Source organism: Phallusia mammillata, chromosome 3 (genome assembly GCF_965637545.1).
Source record: "Phallusia mammillata chromosome 3, kaPhaMamm4.hap1.1, whole genome shotgun sequence".
NCBI classification, from domain to species: Eukaryota; Metazoa; Chordata; class Ascidiacea; order Phlebobranchia; family Ascidiidae; genus Phallusia; species Phallusia mammillata.
This window is the reverse complement of record NC_137254.1, coordinates 28,934,857-28,954,252: the sequence shown is the minus strand read 5'-3', so window position 1 is coordinate 28,954,252 and position 19,396 is coordinate 28,934,857. Positions and strand designations below refer to the sequence as shown.

The window sequence follows — 19,396 nt, the reverse complement described above, 5'->3', positions numbered from 1 at the left end:
AAAAAGCCACTCGGGTAACGCCAAAGATTGGTCTTTGAACCAAGACACTGTAGCCCCCTTGGGCTTCGTAAGACACTCTTACTTTGGTAATTTAAGGGGTTTGGCAATAGTTCTTAACCGAAATAGGGGCCTTTTTATGTGCTTTAGGGGTAAATATATGAACACAGAATTATTTTAGGTATACGTTTGTCGTATATTGAGTTAAATTTAATCTTCGAAATAGGCCCAGGATTAAATAGGCCCAGGATTAAACTAGAAAAGACTGTTAAGAATTAAATAACTTCGCGCTTGCGCAAGTGCTTTGTGTACGCCATATGCAGACTGTCGACGTGACATTTTACATGTAGAGACTTCAAGCCGGACGCAGTCCATACTTAGATCATATGAATTGCTCATAGCAGGAAATAGTGGAAGCCCGCTTGCCTCTGTCTCCATACGCCAACAAACACACTGTGCAGCGATTTGGCAGTGGTTTTAATTTCTTACAAGGCACACACACAGTTCATAACCTTACGCATTGCACAATTTCTAACAACAATCTCTCATGGCACAGTAAGGTAAAAACATTCAAGATTCTTAAGGCGGCAGTGTTTGTAAAGAAACATAATTACATATTGAAATGGCATTTTTACAAATAAATTTAGCAGAATATTTTGTTGCTTTATACAATATTTGTCAAGAAATAGGTATAGTTTATACAATTTTTGCTAGTTTTTGCTATGCAGTGAAATGTCAATTACATTGTAAGGAAATTTGGAACATACGAAACAGAAAAATTAGCCCTGCTTCTTTTAAAGACATTGCACATGCACAGATTTGTTACCAAATCAAAACAACAACTGCAGTGGATAAGTAATGTTATTAACAAATACACAAGCTAGCCTTATAAAACTTTAAATTGAAGAGAACAGAGCCCTAATATTTTGCTCCCTAAGTAAGAAGTGCTGCTTCAAGAAAAGTCGCACATAAGCCTGAAGACAATTGTCATCATCGCCACAAATCCTCTGCCAGGTTAGCATTACATTGTCCCGTGAACTTTCAGTGACATTTGACACCATTGAGCTGAAATCCATATGCACTTGTTCTGAGTCCCCTGAGTTCAGTTTGTCAAGGCCATAGTGCCTGGCCATAGCTACAACTTGAACGACTGATTCAGGAGTATCAAGTAGACCCTCAAGAGTTTCTTCTCCAAAAACTGTTTCAAGCAAATCATAATCTTCTTGTCGGAGGTCTGCCATGCCACTCCGATATTCGGTCTAAATAAGATTAAAGTTTAGAACTTTTAGACATAACAAACAAATAAGAGCCGAAGTAAGAATAAGTTTGACTCTAAAGTACCATTAAACAAAGACATGTTACTACTCTGTTACTACTTAACTGATTACAACAATACAATCTGCATTTCTGGGCAAAACAACTTAGCTACATGGCAATATTATTCACAAAAAAATAATCTTTTAAATAGGTTTTTTCATTACAGCTTTCATTTCAAATGAGTCCCAATCATACACTACTACCATAGTGTTTTTAGTCTTTGCAATTTATGTTGATTAATGTTGCAAAGATTTAAAATTAAATGGGTCTGGTGTTGTGTGACACTTTATGATGCTTTTGTTTCTTTCTGCAGTTAAATAGATTAAACCTAAAAAGGACACAAAAGAATATTTCCCAAAATATCAATAAACATTTATCAATTGTTTTACACATTCGTGTTAGTCAGCACTAACTACATTTATTTACCTGAAAAGGTGTATTTAACCTAGCTGGGTTTCAAAACATACAAAATAAACAAAACATACCAGTCACTTACATCTTCATATTCAATACTGTCCCCATCACTGTCGTCACCATCATCTTCACCTTGTTCTGGTTTTGACATTTGCTGCACTTTTTGAGATTTTTGTTCAATTTGTGGTCTTTCATTTTCCTCTTCTTCTTCTTCCTCTGCCTGTTCTGGTTGGTCATGATCTCTCAGTGAAATGTAGTTCAATTGCTGTTGAACCGATCTCATCACAAGAAAGTTTGTCACAGTTGTAATCTTTTGACGAGCAGCAAACGTTGCAGGGTCACTAACAATGTCTCTGCAAAATTTAAACAAATTTTTCATTAATATCAAATCTTAAGCACGCCTAAAGTATTTTGTTAGAACTACCATAAGTTCCTCTGTTTTGTATAAATATAAATCAGTTATTATGAGGAGTGAAAACTTAAGTACTTGTTTATTGTAAACCAGGAGTTAAATTTGGTTTCTAACAAAAATTAATACACACACCTATTTGCACATACAAGACCATTTCTGTTGCAACATTTAAAGAAACAACCATTTATTTCCTTGTAACAACTACTATAATAAGACTAGATATAGGTTAGGATGTAATTTGTTGAGCCTGTTCTAAGTTTAAAACTAAAAGACCCCTTAATGTAGTGAAAATAAACCCTTTTTCTTACCACCAAACTTATTTACATTTTAAAATCTTTATTTGGGCTCGTATCTGAGTCTAAACTCATGTAAAGAAATATTGTAGATATATCCGGGTTCTAGCTTGGTGTTACTTTTAAACAAAAGTGTCCAAGAGTAACTCTGCAAGCACTAAGACTGACCTCCAAGCCATTATGGCAGGCAACAGTAATGTTTCCATAAATTAATCAGTTTTCACTTACCTAACTTGCTCCTGAAGACCAAAATAATTATGTCTGGATTCCTCATGGTGAGTTTTAATCAGAGCTTCGCGCTTTGTGTAGGACAGTTTCACAGCAAAAGTATATCTAGGGCCTCCGTAACTTGGTGCAGGTGGGTGAGCAGAGTGGGGGAAATTGCCAGAGAATATAACAGCTCTTCCATACATGGGCACAACTTCAGCCACATAGTCATTGTCAGGTGAATCGTAGTTGTACTCCATAAATGCTGTTTCGCCTGTAAAGAATTTTGTTGATTAGAAACTAAATTAACTATATGTGCTGTTATAGAAAGAGGCAAGTGGCCTTACACTGAACTTAAAGTGCATTAAATGTCTTTAGTTGAACAGATATCATGTAGATCATATATATCAATTGCATCTACTAATTTTATGAAGGTGGGAAATATGTTTGAAAAAACTGGGTTATAAACATTCTTTGACTTATGCAATTATTTACTTTTTACTTTCAAACTTTTTATATTAATGAAATGTACAACTTCTTAAAGAAGTGGCATAACATAATATAGTGTTCAGATAGCACAGCCTGCTTACCATAGTCCTCAGCTGTCCAATTCGGACTCAAATATAACAGGAAGGTGGTTTCCTTTTCATCTGCACTGCTTGTGTCTAAGTGAAATCTGGTATGGTCTGCACTTCGAATCAAGTTGCACGCTACGTCGTACGGGTACCAAGAGTCATATCCTAAACACAAGAAAGTCAAAAATATAACACATTGGGTTGGCTATGGCAAACTGTAGAAAGTTGATAAAAATAGGATATTTAATGCACTTGGCTTGAGTAGAAGTGTGGCTTATAACTGAAATACCTATTTCGTAAAACCAGATGTAGATTATCATGTAAACTTGCATTCTGAATTGTTATTGTAAGGGGATTACGTTAACTGAAGACATTTTAGATTTAGGTGGCAATATTTACTAAAACACACACACACACCAACATGTGTAAAATTTAATCCAAAGTTGAAATACTAACAGCACAGCATAATACTCTATTAATTAATAATAATTTGGCTGTAAAAGGCATGTAAAAAGCATATATACCCGTAACATATTCAGCCATCTGTTTAATCACAGGCCAGAAGCGGCTTTTGACAAAGTTGTCCACATGGAAGCCTGCAATCCACTGCACATTGTCACTGGATAAATCGAGGGAGTCATCATAGAAGTACTTCCCATTTTTCACAGTGTGAGTACGTAACTCATCTAAATCTTCTTTCTTAAACAAGCCATCGAACACAGCAACCTGCACAGAAAATAGCATAAAAACCAAAATGTTGAAGATAATTATCTGACCCAAAGTCGGTTCAAAGATAAACATGAAAGTAAATATTAAAACAACTTACAAAATCTCCAGCTTTGTTGTTTCTTCTCAGAGTGAGGTGTTTATCCAAATCCACTTTTCCTACTTTGTCAGCATTGTCAGTACAGACGAACTTATGGAAGTATGAGTCCTAAAAGAAAAACTATTATATAAAGTTTTCAAGTCCTTTTTTACCGCAGTAGATTTTCTTACCTTCAAATTTTCAAGGAAGTCAAAGAAATATGCCCTTTTCTCATAAACCACTTTGGGTTCGGAGTTGAATTGGGCAAAAATCATATACTGCCCTGCAAGCTCTGCAATGCTTGGTGGCCTGGCTAAGTAAGGAATAGCAGAGTCCCAGATTACAATTCTTCCCTGTCTTGGTGAAGCGACCCCGAAAATGTCCATATTATCATCATCTTCATAAAACAGCATTTCACCATAACTGTTCTTCAGCCACAATGTATTGGTGTATATAACCATAGAGTAGCCATCAACACTGCCCACTTCTGATGAGTGGTCTTTATACTGTTGTGTATGGTCTCCTCGACGAAGGATTGACGAGTACAGCTCTGACATTTGGTAGTTTCTGTACAAAAGTTAAACAATACAGTTTGCAAATAAATAAAAAATGTGGCCCTTCATGTTACTGATGATGGCATGAGCATTTGCAGAAACATTTAAACAACAAACCATGTCGCTTTTTATGTCTATTTGGGCTGTTATTTTCATCATTAAATAAAAAATGTTGTGGAGAAAGTAGTAAAATACTTGTTTGTAGAAATATGTTTGTTAACACAGGTTTATATATACATTAGTATTATCTTTCAAGCAGATATAACCACATGGACTCAATGTTCACTGCCATTTGTAAAGATCGTTACATGTGGTGATTCATTGCTTCCTACAGCCGACATATGGTAAAAGTAATCATGCATGGCATAGCACTATGTAATCTATTTTTGTCAAAGCAGAGTATGTCCTATTCTCTGTCATAACTTATAAATATCTGTACCACATAAGTATAATGTAGTTGATATATAGTGTAGGCATATTTCACAACTACAATTTTACTATGTTAGTAAAACATAATCTACCACTGGAGCAAGTTTGCTGTAAACAATTACTTTTAAAAATATAGCAACATTTCATTAACGATTAGTTGTTTTGTGTCATCTGCACATTCCACACAAAATAATATGGTAAGATACACAACAACAACAAAACAGCCTTATGACAATATTTTTGCAACAACAACCTATCTTCATATCTTTATTGTATTTTTTTCAAAAGTGTACTTTAATCAAAAGGAAAGAATGTTACATTCAAATGCATAAAACAAGAAACCCTACTGCTTACTTTCCAGCATTTTCACCAGATAGAGTTGAATTATGAGCAGAAAAGTCCACCAGAGACTTCATAAGTGCCCCAGTACGAGTGGTCATAAAAAGGGTTGGGTTTTGCCATGACTTCCATGGAATACCATTGCCCCCATCAAATTTTCCTTTTTTGTCAACAACAAACTTGTCGAAAAGTACATATCGCCAGTTGTCATTGGAGCTAAAGAACATTCGATTTGCCACAAGTAGTGCATAGGGAAGTACATCATCAAAGATGTAGACCTAGAAAAAGTAGGTTGACAAACTTCGGGTGAAAATAATTGTACAATCCTTTCAAAATTATAGTTTTAGATTCAAGTGATGTTTTTTTGTGCCAACACCCCTTTGGGAGTATTTGCACAGGCTGAAAATAAATTGTAGGGTTATGTGGAAAAAACGAGCATACAGATTAACAACCAATGTCAAAAAATGTTTTCTTGCCATTGGCTACTTTTTAACTTGTAACTCTAGGCTGATAAATTGATGTCACTAGTTTAGCCACAACCATTGTAATGAATATTTTTATAAAAGATAGTTATGTTGTCTGTGGAATGGGGGTTTACCCATGCAACAAACTGTTGAAAAGGGTAAAATAGAAAGTTTAAGAAGCATTGCTTTGAGTTAAACTAGTTAGCAAGTGTGTATTAGATTTAAACAGGAAGTGTGGATTGAGTATCCATAGAGGCCAGCCAGATTTGTAGGAAAATAAAAAAGGTCCTGAAAGTCCAACACCTGGCATCCTTATAAGCAAGGTAAGCTAAATTAATCTTTCCTTGTGGTTGATACTAAGATAAACTCCAAGCATGCATTTTTGTAAGCGGCATAAGAAAAACATGACAAATCATTTTTTTTGACTCGGGCACGGGCACGGAAAAGTGTTGTTTGTATAATCACCCTCTAAACTGAAATGACTACCTGAACAAAATGACTACCTGAAAAAATCAGATTCTGACTTCATAATTACAAGAGTCAGAACCGCAAAAATCCCAAAAGTGTGGTCAATTACCGTTTGACTGTGCAGGTTTTGAATCTTTTAATTTAAGACATTAAGGGTGTATATTACTTAGGTCTGACTATTATATGTATCTGATTTATGCTTAAGTATTGTAATCAAGTTAGGAACACTATACACTGCCTTGAAAAGTAATTGAATCATAAACATAACTGCCAAGGTACTGTTGTCATCATCAGTGCAGGTTGTCAATCAAGCTGTAGAACATGGTATATAAAGCACTAAGGAAAGAAGGTGAATAAAAAATAAGGTACACACTAGGGTTCCTCTATTTCTCGACTTTTTCGTTTCTCGAGAAACGAGAAGTTAAAAATCCATTTCTCAAAAATCTCGAAATTTTTATTTAAGCCGATTTTGTAACAAACAAATTTCCGATTGTACGTTTTTTCGCTTCTAGTAGCAATCGCAAGTAGTGATTCACTAGCAAATCAGCCAAAAACAAAGCGACTGTTATAGATCTAATGCAAGCAGGCGTGACTACTGCCTGGAAAAGGTGAAAGTTTAATGGCAACGCAAGTTAAAAATCGCTGTTTCGGAAGCAAAATAAGAAAGTTATGTGCCCAGTCCGCTCTTGAGGCGAGTTGAAACGAAATATACACGTAATACGAGATGTCGCATTTACTTTTTGTTTAAGATACAGGACGTAATTTTTCTCGAGAATCAAGACTCGATTTTTTTGAGATTTCTCGAGGAGAATTTCTCGAGAAGGAATTCTAGTACACACCTTGACATTGACAACCTGCACTGATGACAACAACAGAGATTGGTAAAACAACTGCATAATATAATCTATATACAATACTTCCTTGGCAGTTATGTTAATGATTAAAATATTGTAATCAACGTAATATATACAAAACTATTTACCTTCCTTCCAGAGTTTGAAGTCCAAACACGAGTCAAGTGACTTTGGGCAAACTCAGAGGTGAGCATATCTTTTGTAAAATATGCTTGTTTGTCGGTAATTTCCGTTTTGCATTGCACTGAAGCAGCACATAAAACAGTTATTAAACACACTGCCCACATTTTGAAGCAACGCTTAACCACAGTCTACATCACAAAGCAGAAAGTAAAATAGTTTGGTGTCAGTGGTTCATAATAATTTGTAACAAAATAAACTTCTAAATCAGTATTTTTAAAAACAGATAAGTTTGTGAAAGGTTTTATGTATCTTGCCATTGGGGGCATTTTGAAATTACATGACTGTTAAGAGGGTATTTCAAAAAAGTTTGAGCAACACTGATATGAACCCGTTTTTGAAATATTACATTTAGCTTGTCTCTTGGCTTGGCTAGTTTTAAGAGCCCTGGTATGCACTGTACAGTCATTGTCACACGAAACTATAAATATAGTTATGCGATGTTGGTTGACATTTTATGTAACCACCCTTACTGTCACACCAAAACTGAATAAATGCCTTAAATAAACAACATTCATTGTGCTGACTTAAAAACGATTTGATAAAAATCATTCAATCAAAAAAAGGACAGACGTAAACGTTACATTTTAACTTCCGAGCCGCTTGCTAACCATATTATTACCACGTGTTATTTGTAAACATACCCATTAGCATCTTCTCTACCACTGTCACTAGCGCCTCACAGACTCACTCGCACCACTAAAGGCAGAAAGCTAAAACGAAAATCACCATGCACGTTTTTTCTCTCTTTAATTTCCCCTCTCCGGAAACCACCGGTTCTGCTCCGTTGCACATAACATTTTCACAACGATTCATCACATTTTTTTGTTAAAATAGAGGAGCGGCAATGGTTGGTTCAAGCAATGTTCAAGCATATCGCTGCATGAATGTTTGGTGATGGCGTACTTCTACAAATTCCGTCGCCTCTCATAGTGGTGAGGTTAGTCGCCGGCCTCCCAAACCTCCATCGCGAGTTCAAATCTCAGCGTGCTTCAGCTACATTCGTGTGTCCGGAAAAACACAACATTCGTCGGACATAAACGAAAATGTTTTAAGCCTGAAACGCAAAATAAGGATTACATTTTTTGGTTTTTACTAGTTAAATGACGTTTTTACATGGCAAACAATCAACTGCTCTAAACTTGACTGCTTAAGGCAATAAACAAGACATAAACGTAAAGCGTAAACAGCAAGACAAAAACAAAGGTAGCATTCTAGTTAAACTGTCGGTTTGTAAGCAAGTGTTTCAATACCGGAGTGCATCGTAATGAGACGTCTTTATTTCTGTATTTTCAGTTTTGTTTCATGGATTACGCGTGAAAATGGCTAGTAAGGTGCACCGACATTCTGCAACATCTGGATGCTTGCAACCAGTAAGTTTCATTCATTTTTGCTGGCTTTTGATTTGTGTTCACAGGTGCGTTTCAACAGAGAAATCCGTTTTTAGCTTCCGGCAAGTACTTTGTGTCACAAACGCCATTTAGGTCACACCACGTGAAGCTTATTTGACCAACAAGTCTTTCTAAAGTTTATGCCTAACGTAATGAGTCAATTAGCTCAAAGTGGTATTTACTGATTGCTGCAGAAGTCTGCCATTGGATGGTTGAAGGGTGCCAAAGCGACGTGTCAAGACCAAGCGTTCTGATTGGTCGAAACAAAAAGAAAAAAAATCTGCCCACGTAACTTGGGTGCGTTTGGTCGGTCATTCTTTCTTTAGCAACTCGTAGTGATGGTTGCTGTGTTGACGGGAGTCTGACGAAATATGACTAACCAATGAAAAAACACAAGTAAGTTCGAACTTTTAAATGAACTTGTTCGGTGTCTGTACAGAAGTAAACTTGGGTGCGCACTGGTTTACTTCTGCACTGATACCGAAATAACACTTTGTGGGATAATTTTTGTGGTTTATATTTGGATAATGATTTATCAAATACACGGTACTGTTGTCTGGATCATTTTGTTTCAGGTTGCCGATGACCTCCACCAACGCTTCGACTCATCTGGTTGATAAAGTCGATAAAAGTTACTTGACGCCAGAATGAAAACTTCTCAAAACAGGTCAGTATGTTTAATTCTTTACAGTTAATGTTAGTTTTGCATGCTGATTTCGCATGTTACACTTTATGCATGATATGTCACGTGTGTTCTGACTACTATAGATTGTCAGCATCCATGTAAACTAGATTTATGATTGTGTTTTGCGTTTCTTGCTTCTGCTTTTCTTTTTACAGGAAGGCAACAAGACATGATTATATTACTCGGAGAACCAAGATTGAATTTAGACCGAATAAAGTTAAGTTTAATTGATTTTTTTTAAATGTTTGTTTGGTTTTATTGCAAGTCCGTTGATCTTTTTTCATTTGATTTTTTCAATTTTAGGCAGTTGGTGACTTCAATTTAGTTCAACCCATCAGGAACTACTGGATTGGAGCAAAAAGTTTCCTGCTCAGGGAAACACAAGCTACCGAAATAGGATTAGATCCCGTTACCTTGTGATAACAAGGCGGTTGCGCTGACCACTCGGCCAACTTGGCGGTTAGTAAGTTTTGCATGGCGTAAATGGCTTGCCGCACAATTCAATAAGTCGCAATGGCATTGTGAATTGGCATGTTGCACTTCGCGTTATGCATGTCACGTGTGTTCTGACTATAAGTAAGCGTATGAGCAAAAATCTAGTTTTATTTATCAGTACTTCCGAATTTAATTGGTTTTATAAGTTTATTTGACTCCGTAAATACATGGTACTGCTATTGAATTGTTTTGTTTTAGGTTCCATTTGTACTTTTGTGCATTCATTGATGGTTACATGGATAGAGTGAAACGCTGAAGCCAACAAGCGAACCGGCATGTAAAAGTTTAGTTCAAATTGACATAATGAAACGCCTAGATGTAGCTAAAAAAATGCAAAGATAAGATAGCGTGCACTTATCCTATCTTTGTATGTTACTTAAAATGTGTAGTGTTACTAAAATATAATACTAAGTTGTGTTTCTTGGTACTGCTGTTTTCTTTGTATTTCGTAGGCAACAAGATTCGCGTAGAGCAAAGATGGAAATTGAAGCTAAACCAAGACATGTACGGAGAACACGGAGAATCGAGATAAAGTTTTAACTCGAATAAAGTTAAGTTCAATCGATTTTTAAGTTTTACATGGCGCAATTATATAAGTTGTGGAAGATTTAAGCTTTGCATGATGACTTGGCATGTTGCACTTCATCTTGTGCATGTCACGTGTGTTCTGTCTATAAGTAAGCGTATAAGCAAACTTGTAACTTAGTTTTATTTAGCAGTAATTCCGGATTTAGTTTGTTTTATAAGTTTGGTGAGCTTCCATAAATGCATCGTACTGCTATTGGATTGTTTTGTTTTAGGTTCCATCTGTACTTTTGTGCATTGATTTGATGGTTAGAGCGCATAGTGAAAACCTGAAGCCAACAAGCAAACAGGCACGTAAAAGTTTTCTCTTAATTGACCTAATGAAACGCCTATAGATGTATCCAAGAAACTGCAAAGATAGAGTAGAGTGCGCATACCCTATCTTCGCGTGTTACGTATAAGTTAGTTTAAAGTAAATTAAAGTAAATGTTGTGTTGTGTTCTTGGAACTGCTTCTGCTTTGTATTTAGTAGGCAACCGCAGTCTCGTACAGTCAAGATGGAAATGAAAGCCAAACCGATTGAAGTTAAGTTATCTTGTTTTGTCTTTTTACTTTTTTGTCGTAATCAGTTGGCCACGTAATTAGAGACTTATAGTTTCGTAAGGCTAAATTATAGTTATAAGTTGTTGTACATTATAGTTTTCAGTTTTGCATGCTGATTTGGCATGTTGCACTTTATGTTTGCCATATCACGTGTGTTCCGACTACTAAATGGTAAGCATCCATGTGTTAATAAAATGTTAAAAGTGAACTAGATTTTTGTATGTTTATTGCACTTCTTGGTTCTGCTTCTGTTTTTCTTTTTAGAGAAGCGCGCCGACTGTGGACTTGCATAGAGTACTCGAAGAACCAGGATTGAATTGAAACCGAATAAAGTTAAGTTTAATAGATGTTTAAGTTTATTTATGGCGTCACGTGCTTGCCGCACAATACAATAGGTTGTAGTGGCATGACTTGGCATGTTGCACTTCGTGTTTTGCATGTCACATGTTTTCTGGCTATAAGTAAGCGTAATGAGCAAATTTTATTCTGCTATAATATCATGATTTAATTGGTTTCATAAGTTTGCTTAGGTTCCTTAAATGCACGGTATACTGCTAATTGATTGTTTTTTTAGAGTTAAACTTTTGTACATCCAATGGTGTTTACAGGGCATAGTGAATGAAACAAAAGATTAGATATGAACTAGATTTAGTGCTGTTTTTTTTTTCTTTTAGAACTGTCGACTCAGTGCTGTTTTGCAGAACCACAGGGACCCTTGACCAGCATTAAAGTCCTTGGGAAACTTAATGTGTTTTTTTAGTTCCCACAGAAGTGATGAAGACGTACTGAACATGAGTTCGCGTGACAAGCGGTGTGATTTGGTCGAAGACAAGCGGTCGGTCATTCTGCTTTTGCTGCTTGCGTTGAGTAGGATTGTCAACTGGGATCTATGCAGGTAATTCTGCTGTTTAAGTAAACTAATTGCTGTCTACAGAGAGGTAAACTTAAAACCAATAAAAGTTAAGTTAACCGGTTTTAAGTTTAACATAGCTCAAATGAGCTTCAATCGATTTTTAAGTGTTCCATGGCGTAAATAGCTTGCCGCACAATTGGTGATTCGCAATCAGTAAGTTGCCGTATAGCGAGAAATTGTTGCATGACGGTTTGTCATGTTGAACTTTACTGTTTTGAATGCTACGTGTGTTCTGACTATAAACTTTTAAAACTTGTGAAGATGAATAAGGTCTGAACATCTTTTTTTGCTTTTCGTCTTACAGGCTATTGTTCTTTAAAATTCTACAAAACATGGAGAAGGGTGAAGTACTACCCCATGCCGTGGAATAATTTGGTTGATATTCGAAGATGTTAGACGTAAGTAAACAACCTTTTTTGTATTTTGTCAAAAACCTGGGATAATTATTGATTTTAGAAGCGTCTACCCCGTTCTGTCTCGCCTGACCGCAGGGTTCCTTGACCAACAGTAAAACCCGCAGCAGGTTAGCGCGAAAGTTGTGATATTTTCTTAGTAGTATCTCTACAAACAAAATGCTTGTTTTATTTTCCTTAGTCGCCGAGGAAATACACAAGACATACCTGCCGTGTGATCGCTAGGTGCTTGGACATCTGAGGTCTAAATAGGTCATTCTGTTGTTGTAAAGTAAGTTGATTGGTATGGATGTGGAAGCAAACTTTGGTGCACACTAGTTTTTTTTAGCATAATAACCGGAATTTAACATGTTGTCTACGTTTACTTAGAACTTAGCTGTCCTAAATGATGGCACTGCTAATGACCTGTTTTTTTGTTCACTGCTAATGGCCTGTTTGTTTGTTTTTCAGAGCGCATAGAGAAAGGTGTTTCTTGGTACTGCTTTTGCTTTGTATTTTGCAGGCTACAACAGTAGTTTGGAGCCAAGATGGAAATTGAAGGCAAACCGATTGAAGTTAAGTTAACCTTTTTTAGGTTTTTCATATCCTAGTTAGTTGGTCATATAACTGAAGAACTATATATTAACTTTCGCAGTTAGTTGTATTATAGCGAGAACTCAAGCGTTGCATGTTGTTTTGGCATGTATCACATTATGTTTTGCATGTCACGTGTGTTCTAAATGCACATAAGCGCAAAATTAAGAAGATAAAAATCTTAAATCCAATATAGTTTAGTAATAATTAGGTTTGATCATCTTATACCGCTATGTCTTCTTGCAGATAAAGAAGTGTCGACCTGTGCTGCCATGCAGGACCGTAGGGATATTAGATCAACAGTTGAATCATTAGCAGGTTAGTGCAAAACCGCGTCAGTAGAATCTTTTTGGTATTAAACTAAATGCGGGTTTTTTTTCTTTCGTTACTGCCGAAATGCGTAAGACTTACCGACCTTGCGCCATGTGACGTGCCAAAACAAGCGTTGTGTTTGGTCGAAATCAAAAATAGGTGAGACCATACTTTTGGGCGCGTGCGACTGACAAAATTTTTTTAGTTAAACATCTTATGTTGCTTTAAGACTTGCAGGCGATTGTTCATCAACCGCGAAGTTCAGTATATCTTCAAATTAAATGCGTGTTTTTATTTCTTTAGTTAGCGCGGAAATGCGCAGAACAGCCTGGCAGTGCAACCGATCGTATGATCAATTGGGACGATGCAGGCAATTCTGTTGTTTTTGGTGTCTATGTGGAAGCAAACTCTTTATTTTGTGAAAGTACCGAATTTAGAAGTCTGCTTATGGCTCCCCTAAATGATGAACTGCTGATGGAATGTTTTTTAGGGTTCGTTTGAACTTTTGTGCACCCAGTGGTGGTTAGAGCGCATAGTGAACAAAGGCGACAAGCAAACAGGCACGTAAAAGTTTTTGTCATATTATTATAATAAAACGCCTAGACTTAGCTCATAACATGTGAAGATGCTATGGCGTGCTTATATCCTTTCTTTGCATGTTACTAAAACCGTATAGTATATATTAGGGTTGGCCCGATACCAATATTTTGAACCGATACCGATACCCGATATTTTACCCCAAAAGTACTGCGATCCGATACCGATACCCGATACTTTGCAAACAAGCAAAAACATTTTCAAACTGATGTATTTGTAATGTGTTTTCCCATCACAGTTAATATAACAACACACTGAGTCTAACACATTAACTGTTTTTTTCCCATCACAGTTAATTTAACAACACACTCAGTCTAATAAATCACTCAAACAAAACACTTCACCATTTTAGTCTAAGCACCAAGAAACAACACTAAACTACTGGCACTAAACATTTTTTTACAGTAATCAGAAATTGAAATGAGTAATCATTTATTATTTCACACATTGTGCTTGATGACAATAAGTTTGTTTACATTTTCTGGTGACAAACGGTTTCCTGAAGGAGACACAATATTACCAGCAACAGAAAAAAATCGCTCACAAGCAACACTGCTGGATAGCAGGCCTAAAAAATATTTTGCTAAATCAAATAATGCAGGAAAATTTGCTTTGTTAAGCTTCCAATTAAGTCGGCATTAAGTCGCTGTAGCGAATTAGGTTATATTATTTCATTAAATCCAAAACGAACGCGTTTTTTAATTGTAGTCCCATAAATATTTTATCACAGCCGATGATTGTTGATTTTTTGCCTCCTTTCATTTTCAATTTTACACATGATAAAGTCTCAAAAAAAGTATCGGTACTTGTACCGATACCGCTAAAGTATCGGACGAGTACCGATACTGCTCGAAGCATCGGGTATCGGCGCCGATACAGTACTATCGGGCCATCCCTAGTATCTATTAAAATTAACAATGCGTTGTGTTTCTTGGTACTGCTTTTGCTTTGTATTCCGTAGGCAACAAGAGTCGTGTAGAACCAAGATGAAAAACAAAGCCGATTTGCTGACAAATTAAGTTAAGTTACCTTTTTTGGTTTTTCATGTTCCAATTAATTGGCGTAATAAGGCCATTTATAAGTTTTTATATCTGTTAGGCTGATTTATAGTTTTGCATGATTTGGCATGTTGCACTTCAAAATTGTCATGTCATGTCACGTGTGTTCTGACTACTCGATTGTCAGCATTAGTATGAATAAAAGATTGGAAGTGAAATAGGTTTATAACTGTGAATTGCGCTTCTTGGTTCTGCTTTGGTTTTTGTAGGGCGGTAACAAGACACGAGTATAGAAAAGGCAACAAGAACTGCATAGAGTACTCGGAGAGCCAAGATTGACTTCAAACCGAGTTAAGTTAATTGTTACATTTCTTATAGTCTAAATGGTTTGCCGCATAGTTAACGACGAAGTAGTACACAGTTAGGATTCACGATTTTGGCATGTTGCACATTGTGTTTTTGCATGTCACGTGTGTTCTGACTGCAACAAAACCGTGTCTCCAATCAGCGTATCGTTACCGTTATTGTAAATCCGAAACTTTGTTGACATATTTACTCCTAATAGCGGCACTTTTTGTTTTTGTCGAATAAATGCAATTTTCAACCAATTTTCTGCGATACAGGCTGGACGTAAGGACATCTTCTGGGCAACATCAGAAATTGCCCGTGCGACGAGTCCGCCACTTTTGGGGACGCATGGGACCAGGCAGTTGCTTTACTGCTCTCGTTGAAGGTGGGTGAGCGAATTGTGTCTGTACAGGATGTTGTATGTTGCAATGACAACTTATCGATATAGGGACCATGTGGAGGTAAATTTGGTTTCCACTGGTTACCGGAACCGGAAAGCATTGTGGCAAATATACATTGTAGTAGCTTTCCTAAAGGCACGGCACTGCTAATGGATAGTTTTGTTTAGGTTTACTGCTTTCGCCCTGTTTTAGCTGGAAGGCAACAAGGGATACGAAGAGCCAAGATGGAATATGGTAAGTGTGTTTTTTTCGTTCGGCATGTGGAATGTTTAATCTATGATTTTAGTTTCAATAGATAGCCACCGGTTTAGACAAGGCATTGAGACTTGGAGAGGACCGAAGAATGGAAGGAGAGAGTCACGTCGCTCGTGAGAAAAGAGAACTTAAGTAAGGCTGGAAAGGCACTACTCGTATTAAACAAAGCCATGAACTATCCTCAAAGTTGTCACTTTGTAGACGTTTTCTCGTGAAGATACATGGTGTAGTGGTAAAATTTCTGTGCGAAGGTTTCAAGGATTCGGGTTCGAATTTCGCGAGGGTATACACCTCTAGTTAATCGTTAGCGAAAGCCTTGATCTTAAAACACGTGTTGTTTTACATATGTTTATGGAAGGTTATTTATTATAAATAGCATGTCGAAATCATTTTAAAATGAAAAAACATTATTTTAACTTAATGCGTTATGACCTTCACCTCGCGTTTTGAAATTGGCAACATGCTGTTGTAACTTATTTGGGGTAATGCTACTACGAACAATGTGCTGCTATGAACAAATTAGGCTATTTTTTTTCATAGGACATAAAATTAATATGCTATTTTATGAATATTTCAATCCGTTTGAATCAAACCACCTTGCTTTCTACAATTAGTAGATTGTTTCTTTTTTATCTTTAGTTTCCGCGGAAATGCGAAAGACCATGGAATTTACTAGTTGTTGCAATAAGACTTGCGATTAGACGGGTAAAGAACATCCATGTGACGTTTTGAAGGCAAGCCGTCATACCTTAGGCGAGTGCCGTCGGTCATTCTTTTCCTGCTCGTGTCGGAGGTGGATGGGCGATTGAGATATGCAGCAGGTTTTTTTTTAAGGTTTGGTTGGGGTGACCGCTAAGTAGTTTTAAAAGACCGCAAGTGTTTCATTTAAATACCAAAAAATAGTACTGTAGTTGCAAGTCCAAATTTTGGGAGACCGCTGGGACCGTTTCGGTCTCCCAAAACACCTTAAAAAACACTGTATGCAGGTACCTTTATTCTTTTATGATGTGAAATAAATTTATCGGTACCGATGTAGAATAAACTTACGTATACCTTTACCGAAAAGCAATGTGTTGAATAGATTTTAGTAGCTTTTCTGAACACATTGTACTGCTATGTAGATATATCGTGGATTGTTTCGTTTAGGCTTCGTTTGTATTTTAGTGCATCCAATGATGGTTAAACAGCCGACTGACAGATGATTGCATGAAACATGGAACTTTCTGATTTACAGCAATTATGCAGGCATGTAAATTTTTATTCAATCTCTGTAATGAATCGCCTAGATTTAGTCACGAACAAGCAAAGATGGTATATCGTGCACATATTCTATCTTTGCACGTTACTTAAAACGTATAGTGTAAATACAGCGTTGTGTTTCTTGTTGCTGCTTTATTTTGTTTTTACAGGAAAGAACCGCGTTGAGCCAAGACAGAAGATTTAGCCAAACCCGAAAAAGTTAAGTTACCTAATATAGTCATAGTTGTTAAGTTGTATTATATTAAGGATTCCAACTATACATGGATGTTTGTCATGTTGCATGTCACACTGTCTGTTTGGTTGTCAGCATGAGTGTGAGTGCACACCTAAATAATAGAAATAAATTAGACTTAGTATTGTCTGGCGCGTTTCTTGGTACTGCTTTTGCTTTTTTACAGGAAGACAACAAGACGTGGATCGTGTACTCGGACAACCGAAATGGAAATCCCTTTACAGAAACACAGAAATGGAAAATGGAAATCCCTTTAATCTAAAGTCGTAGCATAGTAAGAATTTTAGTTTGCATGGTGACTTGGTATGCTGCACTTAATGTTTGCATGTCACGTGTGTTATGACTATTAGTAAACGTATTAAAAACCGTGAAGATTCAAATAGTTGTAACGTTTAATGCTGCACAAATACTTTGTTGCAGACTTTTTATCAAATTTCCTACGAAGCATCGAAGTCTGCAAAGCAGTGGAGGTTCATATGCGCAAACTACAGGTTCATAGATGTAAGTAAACAACATTATAACCTGGCATAACTATCGCCGTTTTCTTTTTACTCATTTCGACCATTGCTTCCCACTTGACAAAACAAGAAATGCATCATTGCTTGTGTTGAATGTTATAAAAAATGTTGTTTCTTATTATGTTTCATCTGCATAAGGCAGCATATGAACGGATTTTGTTCTAGGAGCGTCTTGAAAATTGTCACCCGAGGAAGCATCTCTTCATCATAGACTTTCTGCTCAATAGCTGCAAATCAAATCCTATTATACTTCACCTGTGAGGTTGGTTTCAGGGAGATTTGATTTAATTTTTTGAACGTTTCATCTGTTTTTTAATTCCAAGTTTTGTCATTCGTTTTTTAGTAACTCGTGGTGAAGAAGGCTTGCGAGGACGACGAAAGGAGATTTACAGTGGGAAAGTTTAAGGTAACTTCCCTGACTTGCTAGTTCTGTTTTTTTTTGTACCTGCTTAAAGTTTGCTACCTGTATTTTTTTTAGTAGACGCTGTGCGACCTTGAGAGGGCCGATGAAAGAAGAGAGTCTCGTCGCTCATAAGAATGAAAAAAGAAAGTCAAGAATTCAGTAAGTCCGGAAAGATGTATTAAACAAGGCCATGAACCACCAGAAGTATTTTAGTCTATGCTAAAAAAGTTGTCGAATTGGAGACGTTTGCCGTCGACATACATAGTATAGTGGTTAAGTTCCTGTGCGAAGGTTTCAAGGATTCGGGTTCGAATTTCGCGAGGGTACACCTCTAATTACTTGTTAGCGAAAGCCTGGATCATAAGGCAAATGTTGTTTTACATTTTTTATGAAAGCTTATTAGATATATATAGCATGTCGAAATCAGTTTGAAATGGAAGACTTAAATGAGACTTAAATGCCTTATAAAAGCTGATTGTTTAGCTGCTTGTATAACACAACACAAACTTCAGAACGAGGTATTGCTCGATTTCTCGGGATGTGAGAGATGATGTTTGATTCTTTTATTTTCTACCAGTTGTTGCAACATCCGTGTGCCGTTTCAAAGGCAAGCGTTCTGATTGGTGGAAGACTAAAGGAAAAAAGAAAACCGTCATACCTTGGCAGTCGGTCATTCTTGGATGGGCGAATAAGATCTGCAGGTAATTTTATTCTTTTACAATGTTTTATAAATTTATCGGGATCTATATAAAGTAAACTGAGGTACATACTTGTTTGCTTCTGCAGCGATACCGACAGATTACATTAGCTTTTCTAAATACATGGCACTGTTGCGATGTAGATACATGGTGGAATGTTTTGTTTTAGGCTTTGTTTGGATTTTCGTACATCCAATGATGGTTAAACCGCCGGTGGACAATTGGTCGCATGAAACATGGAATTTTCTGATTTACAAAAATCTTGCCGGCATGTAACTGTTTATTCAAACTCTGTTAATGAATCGCCTAGATTTAGTCAAGAACAAGCAAAGATAGTATATCGTGCACATATTCGATCTTTGCACGTTACTTACAACGTATAGTGTGAGTTGAATTAAATACAGCGTTGTGTTTCTTGTTGCTGCTTTATTTGTTTTTACAGGAAAGAGTCGCGTAGAGCCAAACTGG

The 19,396-nt window shown here is 36.6% G+C and overlaps 1 protein-coding gene and 3 long non-coding RNA genes across 5 annotated transcripts; 3 read left to right on the top strand and 1 right to left on the bottom strand.

Annotated features, from left to right (window-relative positions):
- Positions 1-457: 457 nt before the first annotated feature.
- LOC145217533 (uncharacterized) lies at positions 458-7,464 on the bottom strand. The gene is made up of 9 exons (XM_080084793.1): positions 7,257-7,464; positions 5,358-5,620; positions 4,212-4,587; positions 4,042-4,149; positions 3,740-3,941; positions 3,231-3,380; positions 2,662-2,914; positions 1,811-2,081; positions 458-1,256 (listed from the first exon to the last, which is right to left on the bottom strand). The coding sequence occupies exons 1-9, from the start codon at positions 7,413-7,415 to the stop codon at positions 894-896; spliced, it is 2,145 nt and encodes a 714-aa protein (XP_079940919.1). The 5' UTR covers positions 7,416-7,464; the 3' UTR covers positions 458-893.
- Positions 7,465-9,034: 1,570 nt separating this feature from the next.
- Positions 9,035-9,596, top strand: LOC145220333 (uncharacterized). Its single transcript, XR_013858108.1, has 3 exons — positions 9,035-9,095; positions 9,275-9,366; positions 9,540-9,596. It is a non-coding gene; the product is annotated as an uncharacterized LOC145220333 (long non-coding RNA).
- A 5,270-nt stretch (positions 9,597-14,866) lies between these two features.
- LOC145218867 (uncharacterized) lies at positions 14,867-15,943 on the top strand. 2 transcript variants are annotated; one of them, XR_013857770.1, is made up of 3 exons: positions 14,867-15,546; positions 15,730-15,796; positions 15,858-15,943. It is a non-coding gene; the product is annotated as an uncharacterized LOC145218867 (long non-coding RNA). The 2 variants fall into 2 exon arrangements; XR_013857769.1 differs by having other exon boundaries at positions 15,849-15,943.
- Positions 15,944-17,733: 1,790 nt separating this feature from the next.
- On the top strand, positions 17,734-18,886 carry LOC145217534 (uncharacterized). Its single transcript, XR_013857427.1, has 5 exons — positions 17,734-17,810; positions 17,993-18,089; positions 18,171-18,233; positions 18,306-18,389; positions 18,808-18,886. It is a non-coding gene; the product is annotated as an uncharacterized LOC145217534 (long non-coding RNA).
- Positions 18,887-19,396: the final 510 nt, after the last annotated feature.

Coding starts and splice junctions, on each gene's coding strand:
- LOC145217533 (XM_080084793.1), bottom strand. CDS start 7,415: ATGTGGGCAGTGTGTTTAATAACTGTTTTATGTGCTGCTTCAGTGCAA. Junction 4,588..5,357: donor TCTGGTGAAAATGCTGGAAA/GTAAGCAGTAGG, acceptor ACTTTTGTACAG/AAACTACCAAATGTCAGAGC. Junction 4,150..4,211: donor ACTTCCTTGAAAATTTGAAG/GTAAGAAAATCT, acceptor TTTTTCTTTTAG/GACTCATACTTCCATAAGTT.